The 25,116-nt window shown below is 49.4% G+C and overlaps 1 protein-coding gene across 5 annotated transcripts in view; it reads right to left on the reverse strand.

Annotated features, from left to right (window-relative positions):
• Positions 1-308: 308 nt before the first annotated feature.
• The window catches only part of ERC1 (ELKS/RAB6-interacting/CAST family member 1), a 285,407-nt gene continuing 260,599 nt past the window's right edge, over positions 309-25,116 (reverse strand). For all 5 annotated transcript variants that reach the window (XM_036866387.1, XM_036866383.1, XM_036866384.1 and 2 more), the window contains one exon: positions 309-4,465. In XM_036866387.1, coding sequence (XP_036722282.1) covers positions 4,328-4,465 — 138 coding nt within the window. In that variant the 3' untranslated portion in view covers positions 309-4,327. The remainder of the gene's footprint in view (positions 4,466-25,116) is intronic.

Genomic DNA, 25,116 nt, shown 5'->3' on the forward strand with positions numbered 1-25,116 from the left:
CCGTCTTGGACGGGCCACGGGATGATATAGCACCAAGTGGGCAGGAAGAGGTCCAGCGCCAGGCCCAGGTGAGCACACAGCATCCGGCACACGGGGCTGCGGCCAGTGTGGGCTCACAGACCTGGAAACCTCCCGCAGAGGTCCTGAAGATGGACGGGCAAACCGGGGCCCAGGAGCCTGTTCCCCTAACTCAGCGCTGCCTCCTTCCCTGGGTGGTCGCCTGCCTGGACCACGGCCACCGTGTTTCCCCAGCGGCCGGCTCAGCTGTCACCTCAGCCAACTCGGGGGGACGGAAGGAGCCTGGCTGGCCCAGAGCTTGAATTCCTTTATTAACGTGATATTGGTGGGAGTTTTTGAAACACAGCTCTTTAATTTTTCAGTTCTACAACTACTTTGTAATATCTTAATAATCTCAACAATGGACACAATGTAACCGCCCCAATTCTCTGAACCACACAGACAACACCGACAAGCAGAGAAACAAAAGGGGAGGTGGGTGTGGGACAAAAACCCACTCCCCCAAATCAATCCCTAAAACCATCTCTCCCCCAAGAGTCAGGAGGAGAAATACCTACAATAGGGTCACAGCACTCGCCAAACACATTGGAAGAAACCAGGAGACACTTGGTTACAGTTTTGACACTAAAAAGTTTGGAAAGTTTTGCTTAAAAAGAGTAAGACAGCCATTTTGTTCAGAAGGATTCCCCTGGATGTTTTCTTCTTGCCCAAATGTTCCCTTAGTTCACGTGGGGGAAACACCAGATTCCTCTGAAGACACCTGACGGTGCGTCCCTGCCAAGAAGCCGGGGCCGGCAGTGCGGGTGGGCCCAGGTCTGCTCGGTCCAGCTGCCCGCCATCCCCCCCACCCCGGTCCCCCGCACCCTCCCCTCTCCTCCCGCAGCCCTGGGCTCCCAGCGGTGGGAGATGAAGCTGCGGGGGCGGGACGTAGGGTTCCTGGGGACTCGGGAAAACCCACTTGAGGGCCACATCTGCATGGCCACGCCCTCCTCCCCTGCTCTCGCCTCAAAGGCCCCGAGGCCGCCCGTGGGCCTGTGCTTACACAGTGGGCTCCACAGGAGGGCGCGCGGGTGGGAACAGCAGGACTCCAGCAGCGAATCCCAACGCCGATCCGGACCATCAGCCATAGGCCAAAACTTGGAGACGACTTCCTCTTCTCCCCTCCCTCTGAGGAGCGGGTGAGCCAGTGGCTCCTGCGGAAAACCCAACAGACCCTTATGGACACAAAGGGCCGAGCCCCGTTGCCGCCATCCACACTGGAGGTGCCTCGGGTCCCGTCTGCTTCACTAGTATTTCTAAAGCCCAAGTGTCAGGAAGAGAGGAGCCTTCAGATGGTAAGGTACACGGTCAAGGTTAGAGCCGAGATGGATTTGGGGATTCCCATTCACATTTCTTCACATGTTAAAGCCCACTTAAAATCTTTTCCATTTCAAACGGTATCCAAGTCCTTGCAAATCTCAATCCAGACGCTGCATCAAGAGCTCAGTGAACGCCTGGGATGGAGGTACGTGGGAAGAGGAGACGGTCGCATTGTCCTTCTTCTGTCCTGAGCCCCAGGGCGGATGCCACCCACCCCCCTCTTGCTTCCCCCTTCATGATGACTTTGATCTGGGTACAGAGCTTCAGGTGCTAAGGGGAACGAGACTTGCCAATGGGATGGAGGAGTTTGGTGAACATCACAGGTAACCCGCAGTGAGTTTTCAAGGTTACAGATCTTCGGTAGCAGCTCCATGAACTTGTGAAACCACGAATATCAGAAGAGGTCACGGAACGACAGACCTCGTGTGATGGGAATTGCGCATTTAGCAAATGTTGGCTCAAGGAATGACCTAAACTTAGTAAGACACTCTAAATGCTAGAAACTATGTTAACTTTGCCTGTGGTATAAAGGCAGGTCCTTGTTCACTCTTAAACTTTAGCCAGAGCCGACTTTCATCCAGGACCAAACAGCCCCTAGAACCATTTGAGATGCTAGGATGACCACCCAAGACGCACCGAGGAGAGTCCCGCTGTGGTTCAGAGACAGACAGATGGCGTCTGCCCAGAAACTGTTCTTCTCAGAAGCACTTGCCCAGAGGAATCCCATAAGGCTCTGGAGGGGAAGCACAGGAAGGAGAGCAGGCAGCAGGGCAGGTGGCAGGGATGGCATCTGACGGGTAACGTGGAGTCAGCAGGACCCGGGAGAGCAGCTGGAGGAAAGCCGGCCAGGCCCGCCGCTGCTCTGCAAGGGGCCTCTGCTCCCGCTCCCTGTCTGCTGAGGTCCCGGGGAGGGTGTCGTTCTACCGCAGGTCTTGCACTGTGGTGGACAGCGTGAGATTCCGAGACTCCAGCCCTAAAATACTGGGGGCTTCCTACGTGATTTATGGGCCGTGCCATAAATAAATGGGACTGAGGTAATTGACCACAAACGGCCACCACTTACTGTCTAACCTCCGCTGCACCCCCTCTCCGGCCAGCCTGGCTGTCAGGAAGCATCTCAGTAAGAAATTTATGAGCAGAGTCCATTTAAACCTTCGATAAGGAGCACTGCACAGCTTCTCACAGGGAGAGCTTGTTTTACGGCAGGGAGTCAGGGCAGCTGGAGATGTGACCATATAGGTTAATGGCACAGTCACAGGCTGCTGGCGGGAAGATACAGGACTGACGGCTGTGAGGACCTAACAGGCAGCATCGGAGAACTTGGGGGGAGAAAGGAGAGAACGCAAGACAGACCCATCTAGCCCAGCAACTCTTATCAGGATGTGAGTGTCTGGTGGGTGTCTGGCCAGAGAGGTGGTCAAAGGGCTACAGAGCTGGGTGAAGTGGTCTACTTCTTGGTGCCTGATACTTAAGACTGCCATTGTCTACGCTCGGGGAAGATGTCAATACCTTCCACAGGATTTGCAACTTTGGGGTCAATTTTCTGATTTGCAACATGGACCTGGCCGAGTTCGACAAGGTGCACCTGGACGTGTGGAGAAAACACCATCCACCGTTGCGCAGCCCATTAAACAGTCCACTCTCTCAGGGGACAAAACCCCGAATCCCGAGTCACCAGATGGGATCCTGCAGGCGAGTAAGGGACTCAGCCCTCTGCCCCCCACGACCCATAAATTCCATTATAACGAGAAATGCTGATTTGTGGAAGATTTTTCTGGAAAAGATACCTTCTATTAAGATGGGGGAGGGGAAGGGTATGCCTTGTACTGTTCTGACTTGACCAGGTGGGTCTCACAGAATCCTCGACTGCCCTCCCTCCCTGCAGAGAGGCTTTCTTCCAGGATGGGTGTCCGACAGCGACTTGCACACAGTAGGCACTTCGTAACGATTATCCGAATGAAAGAAAGGGGGAAGGAACGCGTGTGGGATGAGAAACACTCATCCGAAGCAGAAGCTCTGGACCAGGAGGAAAGCTGAAGGGGGGAGGCTGGGCCGCTGAGCGGGGAGCACGGGCGCTGGGGCGAGGCAGAAGCACGCTTTGGGGCCTAGACTGCTGACGAGGGAGGGGTTTGGGAGAAGCCGGCCTGACCCTGAGGACCGGTCGCCTTCCACAGAAGCAGAGCTGCAGGGGTGACCACACTGCCCTCTTCTCTGTCAGTGACAGATGTGATCTGACACACCAAGCCAAAGGTCCTCAACGAGAGGGACTCGCGCCAGAGGCTAGGAGAAGCGCAGGGACCAGTGAGGCCCGGAGGCCAGGATCTCCGAGCCCCGGCGCAGCCCGCCCGCAGTCCCGCACAGGCGGCCCTCGTGGAGAGCAACCAGGACGGCGGGAAAGAGAAGAGTCGGTCGGCTCTCTGTCCCTGCTCTCTCTCCCCACCGTCTCTTTTTTTAACACTCTTTTTGAGATTGTTTTTTGTCTTTTTTACCCTTTTACGAGAAAGCACCTGTTGTGACATTAGAACACGCGGCACCCTGGTCTGCAGGGAAGGCATCTCTCAGTGAGCTGAGCTCTGCAGGGTCCAGACTTAGTCCTCACGCCACGGACAGAAGGGAGGAGGGCTCTCCCCCGTGTCCCTCTGTCAGGGCACAGCCGCCCGCGTCCACGGTGTCACTGCTGATGGCTGGACGGCAGCTCTCCACGGAGGCTCGGCCACTCACCCACCCTGGACAGCAGGACAATTAGCGCAGAGACAACAGCAGAAGATAGGAAGACAGACGCAGAAACGGTGCTGGAGCCACACTCGCGGGACTAACCAAGACAGGGCAGAGTCTGGAGTGTGTGTTTGCTGCCAAGAGCCGTCTGAGCGCCCCCTCCTCGTACTTCTTCCTTCTCGGCTCCTGGGCTCATCAAGCGGGCTACTGGGCTGGCCGCTCCCCACGGAGACGGTCACGATGACTCTTCCAGGGCGCTGACCACCTGCTCCAGGATGTCGGGGCAGTGGTCTGCTATCTGCTGCAGGATGGCGTTGGCAAACTCCTGTAGCTCTGAGCTGTCCCGCTCACCCTTCTCTAACTCGTTCTGAAGCTGCAAGGAGAGACGGATTCAGATAAAATAAAACAACCCTATTGGCACTGAGTTAAGAATTATTGTTCACCAATAAAGAGATGACATTTGCAACAACGGGGATGAAACTGGAGGGCACTGTGCTCAGTGAAATAAGCCAGACAGACAAAGATACATACTGCGCGGTGTCACTTACATGTGGCACATGGGGAAGAAATGTCAAATCAAATTCAGAGAAACAGAGAGCAGAACAGCAGTTGCCAGGGGCTGGGGGTGTGAGAAGTGGCAGCGGGTGGTGAAAGGGCACACACTTTCAGTTATGAGGTGAATGAGGTCTGAGGCCTAAGGTACAACACAACGGCTAGACTGCATAACACTGTGCTGCAGACTTGAAGTCCGCTGAGGGAGCAGGACTTAGGTGTTCTCACACAGAAACAAAGGAAATCGTGAGATGACGTATGCGTCAATAACGCGACCGAAAGGATGGAGAATCCCTTCACGATGTCTGTGTACATCACACCATCAGGGTGTATACCTTGAATATAGTACCGTCTTGTCAAGTTTAGCTCAATAAAGCTAAAAAAGAAAAGAGAAGTGACAAAAAAGAGGCAGTTTCTATGTGAAGTCTTCCTGTGTCAAAATTAACCATCAGGAAAGTGTAAAAGTAAATATCAAATGTCCCTCCCTGAAAACGAATGTTAGTGACTGGTCCCAGGCCCTGAGAGGGGGACTTGCAGAGCCGGGCTCGCACCCCAGGGCTCGCACCCCGGGAGTATCCTCCCACTGGGCGACACCATCACTCACAGGCCCAGGAGAGGGAGGGGCACGCGCGTGACCAGGCAGGATCTTCATCTTGCACCCTGGTCCCTGCCTGAGGGAGGCTTCCCCCACAGGCCACGTGCCACTCCCTTGCTGACTGAGCCAAAGAGAGACACGCCAGTCCTCTGTTTGTTTACAAGTATATTCCCTATTGTCGTAAACACTCGCTCTGACATTCCTTGAGGCACCGAACCAGCATGTACTGAGGGCCTACTACGTGCTAGGTGCTGAAAGATGAACGGATCTGCAGGTACACAGATGATTATGACCCAGCAGGGAAAGGGCCGTGACCGAGGCCTGAACACGCTTCGGGGGAGACAGGAGGATGCCCGCTTCACCCTGGAGGGGTCCGAGATGTTCCCGAACAGCAGTGTGTCCAGGAGGTCAGAGACAGAAGAGGCGGTCAAGCAACAGCAAGTGCAGACGCACAGAGCCACCTTGGGGCTTGGTGCAGACCTAGGGAGAGTGAGCCTTCCCTGCGGCTGAAGCATCAGGCAGGGGGCTAGGTGCAGAACGACAGAGGTGAAGCTGAAGGGACAGACTGGGGCCAGACAGCATACACAGAGCTATGGGGTTCAGATTTCATCTGGTTAAAACAACAAGGACGACAACAACAGCAGCAAGTCCGAGACCTTTAAAACAGCACAGGGACACGATCAGCTTCATTTTCTCAGAAGACACTAGGAAGATAAAGCACGTCAGCCTGAGTGGAAGGAGGGACATGTCGAGGGAGGTTACTGTCACGAGCCCGGGGAGAGTGAAGCAGGACTAAACATAAGGTGGGCCCAGGAATGTGGGGGGACCAGGTGGGTGGGAGATTTTCCAAAGGCAGGATTGGCAGGAGGCAGGGTTACGTGAGAGAGAACAGAGAGTCAGACAACTAAGACTGAAAATACAGGAGGCAGAGCAGTTTTAGGAGAGGAAGTAAATTAAAAATTGAGTTTAGGGGCTTCCCTGGTGGCGCTGGTTCGAGCCCTGGTCCGGGAAGATCCCACATGCCGCGGAGCAACTAAGCCCGCGAGCCACAACCACTGAAGCCCGTGAGCCACAAATACTGAAGCCCACGCACCTAGAGCCCGTGCTCCGCAACAACAGAAGGCAGTGCAATGAGAAGCCCGTGCACCGCAACAAAGAGTAGCCCCCGCTCACCGCAACTAGAGAAAGCCCACACGCAGCAACGAAGACCCAACACAGCCAAAACTAAAATATATATTAAAAAAATTTGAGTTTAAAGTGTAGTTAAAAACGTAGGCTCTGGAGTTAGGCTGCCTGGGATTCAATGCCAGCTCTGCCAATTATTAGTCTGTATGACCTGGACCCCTCGGAGCCTCAGTTTCCTCATCTGTAAAAAGAGGCAATAATATTTATAGGGTTGTTTTAATGACTTAATGAGATATTCATATAAAGTACAGTACAATGCCAGACACACAGAAAATGCTTGGGAAATGTTAGATGTTGTTGTCATTATTGTTACTCTTGTTTTTATTAAACAGATAAGATTACCCAGAAAAGAGCATGTAGATTAAAATGCAAAAAGAACCCAAGTTTCAATTACACTGTTGACAGAATCTAGATGCTCTGAGCCAAGAATGACTATGCTGCTTTTTCAAACATCAATATAGCAAAGAGCTGGGAACAGATTTGGCAATCTTCTTTCTGCTAAATGTTGCTAAAAGACCAGGACGTGCAAGGGCTAGATTCAGACCACACGAAGTCTTGATGTACCTCAAGCTCTGGCTGCATCATATGAGTAAGAGTCTGTGAAACGGGGAAATCAGAGAGGCAAGGGGCCTTGTGAACACGGCTGCACAGGCCGGAAACCAGAAATACTGCTCGGTGAAAATGCTGCAGCTCTCAGGTCTCTTCAACCAGCTGACGTAAGTGAGGAGGTTATGAGGTTGTACTGCTTCAGTTTCTTACCTTAATCCTTCCCAGGAATTCTCTGGACAACTTTGGTTTATATTCTGAGCCAGGAATCTTCACAAGTCATGTAGTTATTGCCCATGAAATATTTTTTATTCTAATTTGGGTTCTGTTAAGTTGATAATCATGAAGTTACTAATGAATATATTTTAGTTTGACAACATTTTTTCAAGGGTTTTATTTTTCTGATTTAAAAAGTATTACACATGCATTGTAGAAAATTTAGAAAAAAAAGGCACCCCCCAAAATCACCTATAATATTAGCATCAGGAGATAACCACTTCTATATATAGTCATATATTCCTTAAGACTTTGTTTTATTGTACATACATGGAATTTTAGAAACAAAATGGCAATGATATTATATAGATTATTTATAAGCTGATTTTGTTTTCACCTAAAAATATACTCTAAATACATTTCCAAACCAAATCCCAAAGGCTCTTTTTGAACCTTGGTAACTGATTCTAAAATTTATCCTGAAGTGTAAATATATAAAAAGAGCCAAGAAAACATTTTAAAGGAAGAAAAATGATGTAGGACTTGCCCTACCAGATTATAAAACAGTATAAAAGAACACTAATTAGAAGAGCATTGTATTGATAAAATTAGATCAGTGGGATTTAGAATATGATCAAGATGCATTTGAAATCAATGAATTGTATTAGGAAAACTGGGCCCAGTTGTGGCTAGATTCCTACTCATGTCATACGTAAACATAAATTTAAAACTGGCTAAAGATCTAAATTTAAAAATTATACTGGGACTTCCCTGGTGGCACAGTGGTTAAGAATCCACCTGCCAATGCAGGGGACACGGGTTCGAGCCCTGGTCCAGGAAGATCCCACATGCCGTGGAGCAGCGAAGCCTGTGCGCCACAACTACTGAGGCTGTGCTCTAGAGCCCGCGAGCCACAACTACTGAGCCCACACGCCTAGAACCCACGCTCTGCAACGAGAAGCCACCGCAACGAGAAGCCCGCGCACCACAATGAGAAGCCCGTGCACCACAACGAAGAGTAGCCCCCGCTCACCACAACCAGAGAAAAGCCTGCGCGCAGCAACGAAGACCCAGCGCAGCCAAAAATAAATAAATAAATAAAATAAATTTATATAAAAAATAGAAATGTAAAAACATTCACTCAAAAAGTACTGACTGATTCGCCCATGAAAAGAAAGGCAGTTCTGACACATGCTACAACATGAACCGTGAACACGTTATCTGGACTGAGAGAAGCCAGTCACAGAAGACCACACTGTACGATTCTACTTTTATGAAAGGTCCAGACAAGGCAAATCCAGAGTTAGAAAGTGGATCAGTGGTTGCCCAGGGCTAGGGTGGGATGGGGTGATCAGAGGGAATGATGAAAATGTTAGAAAGCTGATTGTGGTAATGGTCGCACAATTCTGAGAACATATAAACCTATTACATTGTACGTTGTAAACGGGTGGATTGTATGATGTGTGAATTATATCTCAATAAAACTGTAAAAGCATACTGAGTCCTGCATGCAAAGCGCTGTAAAGGCCACAGAGAGGAATGAATGAGTGCTATGGCCTTCAGCTTGGGTAGAAAGGGGGGTTGGCAGTAGATGTTAGAGGACAGAAAAGAGGGTCAGTCCAAACAGACAAACAGTAAGAGCTGACCAGGCGCGGAGGAGGAGGAGATGCGCTTGGCTGGTCCTCGAGGTTTGTGTCTCTGCAGAAGCAACGCCAGGTCTCCCCAGGCCGGCCAGGCGCAGGCACTGCCCCGAGGACCCCCCAGGCCACTCCACGCTCTCAGTGAAGCGAGCACCTGTTTACCAGAACAGCGGAGACAAACTGGCGTAAGTTAAGAGAACGATGGCAGGTACGGCTAAGACGCAGGGTTAGAGGAAATAAACAGGCGACCTGGAGGAGCGGAGACTGAGAGTGGGAATGTGATTATGACCCACAAACATCAGGGGTGAAGCAGAAGTGGGAAGGGTGACAGCACTGGAGGAGGACGCAGAGCCAGAAGTGATGGAAGAAGACCAGGGGAAAAAAGCAGAGGTCGACAATAAGGCTACGCTTTTTCCAACATCTAATGAATGGTCTGCCTGGGAAAAGGTGTTTAAACACAGAGAGGGTCAGAAGAATCAAAAGTTTAGAGAAGGCAGTGTTCCTTCATTGGTGGGAGCTGCTCTCCATCCCGCAGGCCTTCCTCTGTCTCCAGGGGTTATGGCTGGTTTGCACTGTATCTGGAAGCAGCATTAAATGTGGGCACGGCTGAGCAGGGAGAGACTTCACTGGCACTTGATCCATTATATGCTAAAATTTCCTGTCTTGAAAAGAACTCTCAAAGATCAACCTTTCTTGTGAAACTGGAATTACTTTTTAAACGAGGATTTTTGTTTTGACTTTGAAATGCAAAGCTTTAGTCATCCTGAAGTCCAAGGAGCACAGAATGTGTCGGGAACGTGTGGTTAAAACTTCGCACCACTTAGGAAAGAAAGGCAATGTGAAGAAACCAAACGAGCAGCTTTAGACAGCTGTATTATACAGCACAGGTGGGAAAACAAATCTTGAGATGGATTAGTACCTCGTGATTTTAAAATATTTCATTAGCATGCGCAGCGCGTGTAAAAAAGGAAGTTTCTGCATGGTTTCAGATGTGGCAGGTCCCATGGATGAACTGGGAAAGGTATATTCCAGCTTCTGAAACTTATCAGATCTCACTCAAGATATTCCTGTCCCCACCCCTGCTCCCACCCCTCAGGTCTGCCTATCCATCCCTCACCACCTCCCCAAAGAAAGGGCCCCTTAGACTTCACACCAGGAAAGAATTTCCCAAAACGTACACACATGTGATATTTGGGATTTAATGAAAATGCTTATTACATCTTAGCCACAGTGAAGTATATCCTTCTCTGTCCCTCTTCCCTTCCTTGTTAAAGCTACAAATCCAAATTTGGTGGATATAAATATGACTGAATAATCCAACAAGATCTTCCATATCCTACCGTCTTCTTGTTTACTTTCTTAAAAACATTGTAATTATACGTAGCATGTAGGGTTACACAATCTCCCTGCTAGATATAGAGATGCAATTTTCCCTGTATGTATTGAAAGCTTTGCATCTAAAGACAAACAACAACAACCCTAAAAACATCTCCAAGTAAATTAATTTCCACTAAACTGCAAAACAAACTTGTTCCCACGAATTCCGCAAGCTCCTTCTGTAACGTAAGCATTAAATCCCGTACCTCAGCCTCTTCGTTTCCTCCATATATAGAATATCTAACACAAAACCTTCCTCAAGTGTCTTGGGCCTCTTTCTACTTAACCGTGAGTGAACTAAGATGCCCTGGAGGAAGGAACTCTTGTAGTAGGAGGTGTACAGGTATGTGCCTCCAATAGAGAAAACAGAATACAGGCTCTGCTAAAAGAAACAGGGGCTTGGAAATGTGGGTCAGGATGACCGGGAGGGCAGCGTCCTGCACGTGGGCCTGCTGCTGTCAGTGGCAAAGGGCACAGCCCAGGACGGCTCAGGACAGCTCACGGTGCCAGCAGCCACGAGCCTGAGGACTCGTTACTACGGTAACGCAGGCCTGACACAGCCTACCTCAAAACGACCCCACGACACTGCTGTTCCTCCTCCTTCTCCAGGCTACCTTGACCACCTCCCACGTCTCTGTGCCGTCAACTAACTCTGTTTCCAACCTCTTCCCCTCCCCGGTCTTCGACCACAGCCTCAGAGGGCACTCTCACCCCAAACTTTCTGAGTCTGCATCTCACAGGCTAGACCAATTTTCCTTTCCTTCACCATCAAACATCTAAAAGATCAGTCTACATTTGCTATCTCTGTTTCTCATTTCCCTCCTTAACATCTAAGAATTTAGTTTTTGCCATTTCACCAAAATTGCTCTCTCCAAAGTTTGCTAAACTAAGACTTCCACGCTGAAAACCACACGACATTATTTGGAGAAGTAACACAGCTCTTAAGTGTAGGGATACGACACGATGACAGGCTGGAAGACTCAATATTGTAAAAGTGTTAGTTCTGCCCAAACTACCTATAGATTCAGCGTAATTCAAATCACAGCCGCGGCAGGTGTGTGTGTGTGTGTAACTGACACGCTGACTCAGAGTGTGAGAGGAAATGCAGAGCCCAGAATAGCCCGAGCAATCTTGGAGAACGATCATGGAGAAATCTTGCTACCACACAGAGCTCTCGTTATTAACACAGCTTGCGACTGGCACAAGAACAGACACAGAGACAAAAGGGACAGAACAGAGAATCCAGAGAACGAGCCCAATCCTGGGAGTAACCCGAATGCCCATCAACAACTGGATGATAAACTGTGGATATTCACGCAACGGAGTGTCAGCAGTGAGAATGGATGAACCACGCCCACGCACAACGTGGTGCTGAACAGCAGATGCCAGACAGCAGAGTTCACACCGGGTGATTCTGGGCAGATAAAGCTTAGCAACAGGCAAAGCCAGCCTGTGGTGCTGAAGGCAGGCTGCTCCGGGAGGGGGCAGTTGTGACTGGAAAGCGGCTCTGCCTCTCGTGCCCGGTGCTCGTTCCACGAGCGTGTAAATTCACAGACCTGTACACATACGAGTCATGTGGTATTCTGCGTGGGCGTCATACCTCAAAACCTAAGACTCCAAGCCAAACCGAACCTCAAGGATCCCCTAACAGCACAACCTGTCGCTCGCCGGCCTTCGTCCAACACAAGCCCCCCTGGACACCTGGCCCTGGGGACACCTGCTCTGGACTCTCCCTCCGGGCTGCCTGGCTCTCCTCCACCTGTCCGTTAGCCCATCTGTGTGTTTCTTCCCTGTCCTGCGGCTGCTCCTCCCCGTTCTGCTTCCTGCGCGACACGCAGGGGTTCCCTGAGGCCTGAGGAGACCGTCCTCTGCTGCCCTCGGGTCACCCTGTCTATCCTCGCTCCATGAAGTTCAATAGTCACAGCAACTAACCTACTGGACGCGGATCCCGGCCGGGTCTGCTCTACGTGCTTTAGTGAACCAGCACATTTAATCTACTTTCTTTGCCAACTTAATTATTTCTTTTCAGGTGGGTTTTGTTAAGACTTTTTTACTTAGCAGAGAACTGCACACATATACAAAACAGTATAATAACCCTCATATGACCTACATTTAACCATTTTCAAGGTATGTATGAGTATAACTGTAGCTCCCTTCTTTCTCTTGAGCTTCAGACTAACATTCGAATGCCTGATAAACACTTTTTTGTGAATGTTTCACTTATACATCAAATCATAGTGTTTATACTGTTTAATAAACTGTTCTTTTCACTTAATAATGACTAAAAATAGTTTTTCATGTGATTAAGTATGCTTCTAAAACCCAATTTTTAAATGGGCTGCATTGTAATCCTTTTAATGGATGTATTATAATTTAACTAATTCCATTATTAGAAATGTAGTTTGTTTTCAGTTTTTCACTACTATAAATATTAATGTGTTGAAATTTTCTGTACAGAAATCTTTGCATGTCTATGACTGTTTTCTTAGAATTCCTGGGTCAAAGGGTATACACCTTTTTAAAGTTTTTGACCTGTTACCAAACTGTTCAGAACAGTTGTACTAATTTTCAGTCAACAAATAAGGGTGACCATTTCCCAGCCTCCCGGTCCACTGGGGTCACACACACACCCCAACCTTGCCAATATGACAGAGGTGCTTTCGTTTGCAGTTCTTTGTAGTTCTTTTCATTTGTGGTGAAGCCAAAAATAGAGGAGAAACATTTAAAAATATATTTATTGGCCATTTCGTCTTCTGTGAAATTCCTGTTCGCGCCCTTTCCAGGCCATGTTTCTTTCGGTTTAGTTTCTTCCTTGCTGATCTCCTGGTCACAACCCTAACACAGGCTCTCGTATCTTAGCATCTGTTGCTTATTGCAATAGCTTCACAATCATTTCAACCTTGGTTTGTAGGAGTAATCTTTCTAAAACAGGTTGGATTAGGTTCACTCCTCTTCCAAGATCTTAAGCGATTTCCTACCTACAACAGAGTCCAGTCTCCTTGGCATGGCATCCACCCTCCGGCCCCATCCGACTTTTCCAGTTTCATCTCCCGGTATGTCCGTGCCACCCTCTGTCTTTGCTTTCACTCTGATGTGGTTCCCTCACCCTGGGGTGTGGACAGTCTTACCTCCTACACCTCCCTCTTCCCCATCTAACTTATCCTTCCTGGTGGAGATCACTCGCCCCCTCTGTCTGTGGAGACATCCCTTTTCAGAGGTGAACACTGCTGAAGTATTCATTTTGTCTCCTGTTTCAAGAGTTCGCTACATGTTCAATTCCCCAACTCTTCAGCAAGCTCCTCAATGAATTCTTTTTTACATACCAAGTCTGCCTAGCAAAACAACCTGCACATAGCAGACAATCGAAAAACAACTGGAGAATGAACTAAAGGAAAAGATGTTAATCCTGGGGGAAAACACCCATAACTTTCCCAAGAGCGTTTTAAGATAAATCTGAAGCATCTCCAAATCAAGACTGTCTGGTGGTGCAGGCCTTGTAGCAGGACACATCAACTATCCATGGTAACACCCACATTGCTAAAGTTCTCAAAGGACAGAATATGGCGCAAGCACAGGATACCAAGGTGGCCTCTGGCAGGAACTTTCTGGCTTTGTCTGCTGAATGTTATGATAATGTATTCTGTTCTTAGTAGCTATTCCAGCCCTCAGAGTAGTAATATGATTTCTAGAGGGACTCCAGCCAAGAATCACAAATGCAACAGCAACCCAATTTGGATGCTCAAAGCAACACACATGGGAAGGGTGTGTGGCAGAAAGGTGGGGGGGGGGGGGGGGCGTGTCAGCCTCCACCACTGCCCAGGGAAGAAGGCATTTCAGAGAGGATACCTCACAACCTCACACTCCACAAAAACACGTCATGAAAGGCTGACTGTGAGAGAGACCACTGCAGCTCCCTTCCTGCTTTCCACGTCAGGACAGCTGTCAGACAGCAGAGCTGACAGTGGAAGGATGATCAGGACACAGCCGGGCGGGACGGAGGGGCAGAGGCACAGCGGAGGACGGGCTGGCAGACCTGAAACTGCCCAGAACATCCACCGCCAGCACAGGCCAGGGTTTCAGGGCAGGGGCAGCCTCTCTCCACAGCCGAGTCAAGGCCAAGGTAGAGTGAACAGAAACCTGTGAAAAAGGGAAGGCTTAAAAGAGAGAAAAAGCCTTATTTCAAGGCACATAGTTCTCTATTCACAGACACAGGATGAGGTGAAAGAGGAGGATGGAGGGATGGGTTTAAAGGAGGGATGGTTACAAGAAACCTGACTGAACAGATTCAGTCGTGCTTGGCAGTGACTCAGATTAATTCGTTTCTGCAGCTGGTTTGGTGGTGGGTGGGAAATTATACAACAGATGCTCAGTTTGGTTTAATCAGACAAGAATCTGAACTTGAAGTTTTTGACAGCTAGGACCCAGGATGCAGAGGCCATGAGGTCTGAGCTGTAAATGGACATGATGACTGGAGCCTTCCAGAGGTGACGGTCAAGCTGAAGTCGTCCTCTATCCTGGCCAGATCTGGGCTACAGTCCCCAGCCCCAATTAGCAGGCTGCTTAACTACATTTACCCAGGAGATATGAAGACATGAAATAACCCGAGTTTGGATTTTCGAACAACTAGAATAAATTGCAATGTATTTTGTCATAATTATCTGCTGAATAAAACATTAAACTTACATGGTCAGAGGGACCTGACAGCATGGCGGATATTTCATGCCCAGGTAGTAAATATTTCATTTACTTTTCTACAGGAATTGGGTCACTTTTTTGCTCTGTAGAATTCCTCTAGCATTTAGTAACAGGGAAAATGAAAGTTGCCCTTGAAGAATCTGTCCTACGATTACTCCCCACAGATTACGATAAACTCCAAGGCCCTCCCTTCTTGTATTTCAAGTCCGAGCTTGCAGCTTGAATCTCCCAGTTTCCTTCCCAAGGTCTCCCCCAACCCCAGCTGCTTACTGTTGAGAGCCTGAAGCAGCTGCCGCCCTGCCCGGGACTCTGCAAGATGACCGGATGCGGTGGTGATCGTGAGGCAGGAGAGATATCCTCTTTTTCTCTCCGGAGCACTTGTGCGTCTGGAGACAGCAGTTTGGTCCCTGACCGCTGGGCCTTCCCCTCCCCCTTCCCTGCCTTGCAATGAACCCCTCTGCCCGGCAGTGTCTGGATTTGTCTTCCTAAAGAAGGAAAGACTGTTGTTGCTTAGGCCAGAAGTAAACAAGGTGTCATTGCTCCTCCAGGACGAATCTGGAACAAAACGATGCAATAAAAACGAGAGTCCATTCCACCAAGGGGATCCACAGTCAGTTCCACTGATGACAACAGGCCACTGCACGGCGATTTCCTCAAGATTCACTTGGTGAAATAAAGGAACTTCCTCCTCTCCTTCCCTCACCTCACAACAGGTAGCAAGGTAGGAGGAAAGCCCTGGCACTAAGGCCTCCTGAAGCATGAAAATCATAAATGACTTCCCAGTAATGCCAAGAGCACGTTAAGCCTGGCACGTAGGGGGTGCTCCCTAAACAGTTACTGAATGAATGCTTGCCATGTGCCTTAGGGCAGCTAGATTTTTCAATGGTTAAAAACTAAACAAAGGTAAAAACAAACCAAGAGCTTCTCTGCTTCCCGGCTACGGCACTGAAAATCCTGCAGTGTGGTACTGGCAAGCCCCTAGCCCCGAAGGAAATAAGGCAGAGAGGGTTTTTCGTGACTCTGTTTTAGTCCAAAGCACACAATTTAGTTTCTACACTAACCCCCTCCCCTACAAAATATCAAACAGTGGAACTACCAGACCTAAAAGCAGGCCGATTCCAAAACTGAGAATCAAAAGCCTGGAAGGGAGCTAACAGAACCCGCAGTTCACTTCTCTAACCTTAAAGTGAGGCGAGCAAGGCCTAAAGAGGTGACGGGCCTGCTGCAGTTTAGGCTGATGGAGCGTGCACCCCAGGAAACCTGGGGCTCGTCCTTCACGCCCTGCCAGCAAGCGGTCAGGGACCAAACTGCTGTCTCCAGACGCACAAGTGCTCCGGAGAGAAAAAGAGGATATCTCTCCTGCCTCAGAGGCGAGTTTTACAAGAAAGCTGGGCTTGCTGGTTAACCACCGGACCTCGTAGAGTCGGCATGTCACTGCTGCTTGTCATCTTTTCAAGGTTAGTGTCAGTCACGGTTTTGTGAGAGTCAACAACCTGGAGTCAAGTGACCCAGGTGAACTGGGGTCAACGGATCTAGGGACCAAAACACAGGTTGCTAACACATGGATACAGCAGGAGCTGGAACCAGGCACAGACAGTGTTGCAACAGTCCAGGTTTAGACAGTTATCTGTACATAAACCAGCACAAACTTTTGCTTGCCGATAATTCTGTTTTGTACTTGCAGATGTCACTAACATACTAATGTCTTAATTTCTAACCTACTTGGGTCTAGACACTTCTAAAATGCTGGATGCGTTCCTGCCTGAAGTATTCTTCCCTGGCTGAGATAATCTGAGTTCTTCTTTGTGATATTCAACCTCCCAGGTTACTCTCTTTCCAGAAAGGTTCTGTCTTGATATAGGTGTTATACCTTCTCTGAACTAGTTAGGGAAGGGAGTGAACAGAGGAGGAGACAGAAGACATGGCTACAAAAGATAAAAGTGGGAAGAGACCACCCCCCCAAACCCAGTAGGAGGTTTACATTGGGCTGATTGGCCTCCTATACATTAAATTTCAAGAATCAAGAGAATGGTGGCGGGGCGGGGGGAAGAGAATGGGGAATCCTCTCTTGTGTAAAAACCTTCCAGAACACCAAAGGAATCTGATGTATCATCCCGTCCAAACAACAAGCCAGTTGTGACTACAGTTGATAACACGGTATTGTGTAACTGAAATTTGCTAAGTAGAACCTTAAAAAAGGTAAGTAATGGGAGATGATAAATGTGTTAATTAACTTGATGAGGGGAATCCTTTTACAATGTATACGTATAGCAATCATCACACTGTCCACTTTGAACATCTTACAATTTTATCTGTCAGTCGTATCCCAATAAAGCTGAAAAGAGCAAGCCAGGTACCCACGTGGGTGGGGCGTTTAGATGCAGTGCGTCCTGAGGCAGAGACGGACCGCTTCCCAGTCCAGACTTGCTGGGACAGCACTGGAGGCTGGAGAAAGTACGGAGGTTTAAATGGGGAAGCAGAATTCCTGCCAGGCAGAATTTTAATTGGTAACACCTCACACCACCTCTTACAAACCTGTTAACTGACGTGAGTAGAGACATTCACTTTAAGAGCCTGTAGTTATCCCCACGGGGAAGAATGTCCCTCTCTGTCAAAGGGACCATCGGAGCAGCAGCAGGGTTCTGAGAATCTCGGACACGGCCAGGCCAGGCCAGCCAGGCCAGCGTGTTTGGTTTGGCTTTCAGAAACGGAACGTGTCAAAGGGAGAGGATTAAAAACAGAAAACAAACCACCCAAACAACTAAGAAATCTAATGCTGAGGCCATCAGGACGATAAGAACAAGGCTCTGCTGCAGCTGAGATTTAAGAGCTAAACCAGCACACAGCTAATCCACGCCTATGAATCACTGCGGCTGAGCAGGACCAGAGAGGGAAGCGGCCTCCACTGCAGTGGCACGTGCTCAGTGCACGTTCCACGTCCAGCATGGGGCACCCGATTCTAGGGCCAGCGTGACGGGGAGAGACTGGCAAGGCTCCCTCAGGGAACCATGGATCTTGTTGGATTTTTGCTTTTTTTTTTAGTGCCAACCTGACATTCCCTGGGTGGTGTCTCCCAACGCCCTGGTGAGATGACAAAATGACCTTTTACAAGCTCCTGGCCCAGCAATTCAGAAGGGCCATGGAAGGGGTGCCACTACCGCCTAAGGCTCCGGGGCCGTGTGGGCTGTTCTGAGTGACCCCCCGGTACACACGACCATCGTCTGGAGGACCATGCACGGTGATGGGGTGGGCACAACGCGAGGATAGGCACCTGTGCTGACGTGGAGAAGGCTGGCGGGGCGGGGCCTGGATGGTTACTCATTTTGGGTGCTAAAGGGAAGAGGATGTGATGTGATTTGAAAGCTCTTGGGGAAAGCTGGATTTGAAAGAAAAATATTCCCATGGCCCCCTAAAGCTCAGGACTTCTGCAGTCGTGTTTCCTTAGGTGAAGAAGGGTGAGAGGAGAGACCCAGGGACCTTCCAGGCCCGTCTGGCTCAGCACACGGGGAGCACAGTCCCCTGGAAAGCGTGGGCGAAGCCACGGTGCCGCAAGGCCCGAGCGGCCTCGCACAGCGTGGTTTCCACGTGGCAGGAACGGCCGCGGTGAGACGGGCAGGGCACAGCACTCCCGGGAAGCTTCTCCCAGCCCCTGCGGGGGGGGGGGGTCCCCGAGCTTTGCGAAGCAGCAGCTGGAGAGAGAGGCGGGCTCAACCTTCAGCAGCGGCCCAGTGAGCCAGGATGCTCTGCGCGGGCGAGAGGAGACGGGGGTGGCGGGGTGGGCGCGCACCGCCCCCGGCACACGGCCCGGCGGCCCCTGCGTGCGGCTCTCCGGCCACCCCGCGGCCCGTGTCACCAGACAGGGCAGAGCTCAGGAGCCGACCGCGCGGGGAGCAGGCCGGGGCTGGCAAAGCCGCAGCCCCGAGGGAGGCTAAAGAGATCTCCGGACGGGCATTTTAATGACCTACAATTCACTCTTCTCCCCGAAGAAAGTCCCAGTACTTGGTCGGCACACGGGGCCTGGGACAGGCAGGCGTCCATCCCTCCACACACGCGGCCTGAGCCCCACGGCGACGCCCGGCAGCCGTGCAACGCGACCACCGAGAACACGCCTGTCTCGGGGGCGTCCTCTGACGGCGGAGGGGGTTTTCTCCCCCGGGGACTACAGGGGGATGGGGTGGGGACAGGTCTGGGACGGAGAGGAACGTCCAGGCCCCATCTGGCCACTTGGCTTCATCTTCCCAGGCAAGTCCCGTCGTGCCCGCCTCAGCTCCCTCACATGCAAAGAGCCAGGGGCAGGGGATGAGGCTGAGGAAACGCAGCTGCTCCTGACGGAACAACACGGGACCCCGCTGAGCTCCCGAGGCCGGAGGGTCGGAAGGGTCTCCTCTCCCGGCTCCTTGTCTGGCTCTCATCACAGGCCGCTCCAGAAAACTCGATACCCTGTCTTTCCGGTGACACCCTGTCTTTTCGGTGACTCCCTGCCTTCCCACGAGGTGCATCCTGACGCCCATCTGTGCTAAACTTAATCTTACGAATAAATATCTGTGGACTCAAATTTAGGCTAAACGCTTGCAGAGGGCTGGCGTGGACTTCAGCTGTGCGACAGGCCGACATCAGCGAGCCCTAAGGACGATGCTGCTTTATCACCAGGCCTGGGTCACAGTGGAGACTAAGCTGGTTTTTAACGTGGCCGCGTGTCCCCTTCTGAACTCTCCTCTCCCCAGTCACTCACGGTTCCTGCCATCCTAGTGTTCGGGATGCCTGACGTTCCTCTAGTGTCGGGCAGGCTAACGGGAGACACACCGTGCTGCCCTTCCTAGGAACGCCCGCATTTAAAAAGGTACTACCTCAGAGAGGTGCTTGATTCAAAGGAATAAACTGAACCAGTGACCGTCAGGCAGGGGTTCCATCAAACACCCCATCCCCCTACTTTGAGCTGCCACCATAGCCTGCTTTTCTGTTCAGCTGGCAGTAAGATCTTAGCATTTAAGTTTGGCTGAGGGTTTCTATTAGAAAAAGCTTTCTTTCTTTTTTTTTAGTTTGATAACATTAAAACCACTATTTATCTTTAAAAAGAACCCCATGAAAAATCCTGTCCATCAAAACCTGATTTTTAGGGTGACTTGAGTATCCCTTCAATTTACGGCAAGATCTGTTCTCTTCAGTGTTAAAATTACAGGCTCCCTTTCATCAGGAGCACACGCTAGGTGGGGGCATGTTCTCTTGTGCCGAAGTGGTCTTTAAAAAGAGGTAGACAAAGCAGTAAGATAGCATTTATACGGTGCAGAAGAATGCCACTATCTTATCTCCAGAAAATTCCTGATTTCATTCATTCACTAAGCAAGTATCTGCTTCATACTTTATGCCTTTGTGTCTATTACATGGCTTTTAAAGAAAGGTCCAGTTTCTAAGTTGTGTCACAGGGCACTCTGGACTGACATCACCAGCAGGCCCTGCATCCCCACCTTCCCCCACCCGAGGGAGGATTCTGTAATTAGTGGATGTGAGCAAGACTCTCCAGCACCCCCTGCCTCTCAATAGGCGGGCCCCGTGATTTATGTGGAAGGCCGTTTCCAGAGTTTGCTTGGAAATTGGTTGTTTGAAACGCTGAAACAATTACTTAAGTGGTAGTTAGGGCACCAGGAGGCCCCATGGGCTACTGGCCATAATGTTATGGGCTGAGTCACGTCCCCTCCCCCAACTCACATGTTGAAGTTCTAACCCCCAAACCTTAGAATGTGACTGTATTTGGAGAAGTGATTTAAAGTGGTTAAGTTCAGATAAGGCTGTTAGGGTGGGTCCCACTCCAATCTTACTGGTGTCCTTGAGAAAAAGAGGAAACTTGGACACATACAGAGACACCGGGGATGTACCTGCATGGAAGAAGGACCACGTGAGGACACAGCAAGAAGGCGGCTGTCTGCAAGCCAAGGAGAGAGGCCTCAGGAGAAACCAACCCTGCTGACACCTTGATCTTGGACTTCTACCTTCTACCTTCTGTTGTTTAAGTTACCCAGTCTGTGGTACTTTGTTATGGCGGCCTTACAAACTAATACAGTATTGTTGGTGAGCAGTGTCACCTAACCATCACAAAACCTAACCATCACTTGTAACATTTTATATATTGGAAGATGCCTTCTGAGTCCCAACTCCTGCATCAGAAACACATCTTCACTTGCCCCAGTGGCAAGTGAGTGTGGCCTGGTCCCATCTTTCCCACTTAGCACTGGAAGGGGTTCAGGGAGAAAACCTCACTGCTCCAGCGGCCCTGATGTTCTTACAAGGGGCGCAGGAGAGTTGCTTAGAGGCTCAGCGAGTAATAGGGACAACAGCCAGAACAGCAGCGAGTGCGGACTGGGTCACTGGGAAGAGGGGACACCTGGAGGGAGGCTGTGGCAGTATTTCCCCCCTTCCCTGGGGGAAGCAGCGCTTTAGGTCAGGGGGCACAGGGGGTCCAGTGGGGAAAAACAGCACTGTCTGTAAACTGGGAGAAGGGTGTGGTCCAACACCTTCTCCTTTTTTGAAGCTCACACAGGTCTCCCCTAAGAATTCTGCTGCACATACATACGGCCAGCGTGACGATGGAGCTTGGCATTGTGCAGGTGCACTGGGGCAGAGGTGTGGCTGGGGCCATGCTGGACGCTGCCCACTAGACGTTTAAGTGACTTCTGTTTCTAGACTGTCCCACCAAACCTTTGGTAAACAATTAAATAGTGGTTTGAGGAAAGCTAAGGACAATTTATTTCAAAGCTCTGACGAGATGGGAAAATTGCCGTTTGCAAGGTTTCTCCGCTCCCCGGGCCAGTTTCTGGACGTTCGCAAGGATAAGTTTCCTTGCATTATCTCTGGAAGTCAATGTGCTGGACTGCAGTAGTTGTCAAGACTCATGAAAACTCCAAGATGGTAACTAACTGCTCCTGCAGGAGCTCCAGGGAATCACAAGTGCTGACCTCCTCCTTCCGTGGGAATACTCTCAACACAAAGGAAAAACGCAGGGCAGCTAACAAATATTAAGATCTCTACAGAGCTTCATAATTAAAAAATGTTCCATATTCCTATTTCAGAGCTCTAAAGGGTCCAGTGCAAGATCAAGCTTATGGAAACAAAATTAAAGGTTCCTGCCCTCTTTGCTGCGAAGCTGAGGGCACAGGAGACCTGAATTCAGAGTAGGTGTTTCACGTTCATTTTTATTTAGTCCCGGCCAGCTGGGGGCAGGCCCTGGTGATGAGGGTCAGGATGGGGAGGGAGAGACTGTGGACAAGAGAGAAACAGCAGAATCCCCTTCTCTGAGATAAGTTAAGGGAGGAGATGGTCTGGAGGGATCTTTTGTATCAAAAAAGTTCTGGTCTAGCTGAGTCTCTTAATACAGTATTCTCTCTCTCCACAAACAAGATGATGTAGCACGTTTAGCACAAAGCCTTTAAGTTTGCTCCTATTTAGGTGTATCCTTTCACGTGTCCACCATTCAGCTGCCCTCAGGTCGGGAGTGATTTGCAAAGAAGGATTAGCATCTGTGTCATTTCAACTGTGTGAGAGAGTTCCTCACCTCCTCTATATTCAAATCCTGACTTCCTCTTCCTCCCCGCAACCTCATTTTAGGGGATTTTACCAGAAGTCAGGCAGCAGGCGCAGGGTCTCAGGGCCCAAGCCAGCAGCTGGCCAGGCCCTGTCCTCTCTCGTGGGGTCTCCCAGCGCTTCTACCTCTTTTTTTTCTTCTTTTTAGAACAATCTCTTCTCTGCCAGATTTTCAATATCCAGCTGGCAAGATACTCTGCTCTTTGCATGAAAAGGTTAATGGAAGCTGTCAGAAGGAGGGGAGAGCGCCAGACTGTGAGAGCAGAGGGGAGAGAAAGAGTGAGGCTGCCCCACAGGGTCTTCTCATAAACGTAAGACAGACAGACAGACAGACACACACACACACTCCATTCCCGAGCCCAGTCAGGCACAGACACCCGTCTGTCTTCAGGGCCTGCAGTTCTTGTTGCTGGATCGCTGGTCGCCTCTCTCAGCCTCTCATGCTCCGCTGCTCTTAGTCTTTTTGGACAAGAGTTCAATGTCGGAGCCGAGGAAACAAGTTCAAACATCGCAAAGAGAAGAAAACCAGATCAGAAACATGCAGGCTGGGAACCAGGAAAGAGTTTGCTGCCCATAAATAACCCATTCTTCTCTTTTCTCTCTCTCTTGTTTTCTCTCCCCGTTGCCCCCCAAAGCTCCTGTGTCCACGTGTCCCACTTGGGGGCTACGACGATCTGCGCAGACGCATTCACGAGAGAAGAGTGTCATGCCGTGACTGATGACCCACGACCTCCCAGAGTGAGGGCCCAGTGCCACCCCGGCATCGACAACCCCAGACTCACCGCCCTGAAGAGAGAGGGTACAAGCCAAGCAGCCACTGATCAAAACCGAGAAAACAAATGGAAGAAGGACTCCGAGGAGACGATGAGGTCCGAGCCACGTTGTGCAACAGTACTTCCCTGAAGGTCAAAACCGGACCGGGTGCTGGGAAAGGGGCTGGAGTCCACAGCCGTGACCCACGGAGCGAGCTGGCTAGTGAGGGCTCATTCCAGCGTAGTCGGCCGTCAGGGGGCTGGCATTCGTGGTGGAAAAAGGACGTGTGCTCCAGGGAGAAATTCCACTTTCAGCTTTTCAGCAGAATCTGCCTATCAGCTGAACTGCTTCAAAAAGTTCGAGACTGGAAATGGGGTGTGACTTTTCTGTTTTTGTTTTGAATTAAACTATCATTGACATACAGCAAGATGCACAGATCTCTGTACATCAGAGTGTACAATTTGATGAATTCTGATCACTATATACGCCCACATGACCGTCTCACCAACCGAAACACAGAACATTTCCATCGTCCCAGAAAGATTCCTGGGACCCCTTTCAGTCAATTCCCACAGACGTCCAGTGTTCTAGTTTATGTCACCACAGATGAGTTCTTCCTGTTCTGGAAATGCCATACAAAGGGAATCAGACATTAATCAGATATTCTTTTGCATCTGGCTTCTTTTGCTTAACAGTGTTTTTGAGATTCATTCATAAAGTTGCTTGTACCAGTAGTTCGTTCTTGTTTGTTGCTGAGTAGTACGCCATTATATGATATATGATAATTTAAAAAAGATCTCTTCTGTTAATGAACATTTGGGTTGTTTCCAGTTTGGTGCTTTTACAAATAAAGCTGCTCTGAACAATTTTGTACACGTGTTTTCATTTTTCTTGAGTAAATAAGGAAGAGTGGGATTGTTGGGTTATAGGACAGGTGTGTATCTAACTTAATAAGAAACTGCCTAACAGCTTCTCAAAGCCTTGGACCATTTTAACTCCTCACCACTGCGCGCAGAGTTCCAGCTGCTCCACATCCTCGTGGACATTTGGTGAATTTTAGCCGTTTTCTTGGAATTGCACTGCTGTCTCACTGTGGCTTTCGTTTATGTGAGCACTGTTTTCATGTGCTTGGTTTGTGTATTTTCTCTTGTGAACTGTCTGGTTCAAGTCTTCTGGCCATTTTAAAATTATGTTGTTTTGTCTTTTTGTTTCTGATTTTAAAAATATCTTCTCAATAGAAGTCCTTTGTTCAATATATACATTGTGAATATTTCCTCCCAGTCTTCTGATGAACAAAAGTTTAAAGTTTTGATAAAGTACAATTTTTCATTTTTTCCTCTCATGTTTAGTGTTTTATGTCTCTGTGCTTGCTGAATTAGGGGAAGTTTCAGCAACATATGTGCCATTTGCTTAATACCTAGAACTAAGACATAACGTTCATTTATCCCACTACAGGTGACGTTACCTTCAGTCATTTGGGTTTAGATGGTGTCTGCCAAGTTTTTCCAACGTAAATCAACTAAAAGGATTTTGTGCTAATTAACTGAAATAATTTTTTGTGTGCGTGTGTGAAGAGACACTTTTAGACTATGCAAATATCCTGTTCCTCAACCAACTTTCACCCACTGGTTTTCACGTCCATTGATGATTCCAGTTCAAATCAGTTATTACCCTGATGGTTGCCAAGTGGTGATTCTCTAACTCCACCACTCTTCCTCCATGTGTTAGCTGGCATTCTACTACAGGGCACGGCCCCTGCCCCACCATGTATTTGCTTACTGATTTCTCTACACTAGTATAGACTCATAGATTCCTGTTCTACTCAGTGGGCTGTAATCTGTTACTGTTATTAATTTTGCTGCTCAAATTCCTGAAGATTTTGCTATTGGG

The sequence above is a fragment of the Balaenoptera musculus genome, chromosome 10 (assembly GCF_009873245.2).
Source record: "Balaenoptera musculus isolate JJ_BM4_2016_0621 chromosome 10, mBalMus1.pri.v3, whole genome shotgun sequence".
In the NCBI taxonomy this organism is placed as follows: Eukaryota; Metazoa; Chordata; class Mammalia; order Artiodactyla; family Balaenopteridae; genus Balaenoptera; species Balaenoptera musculus.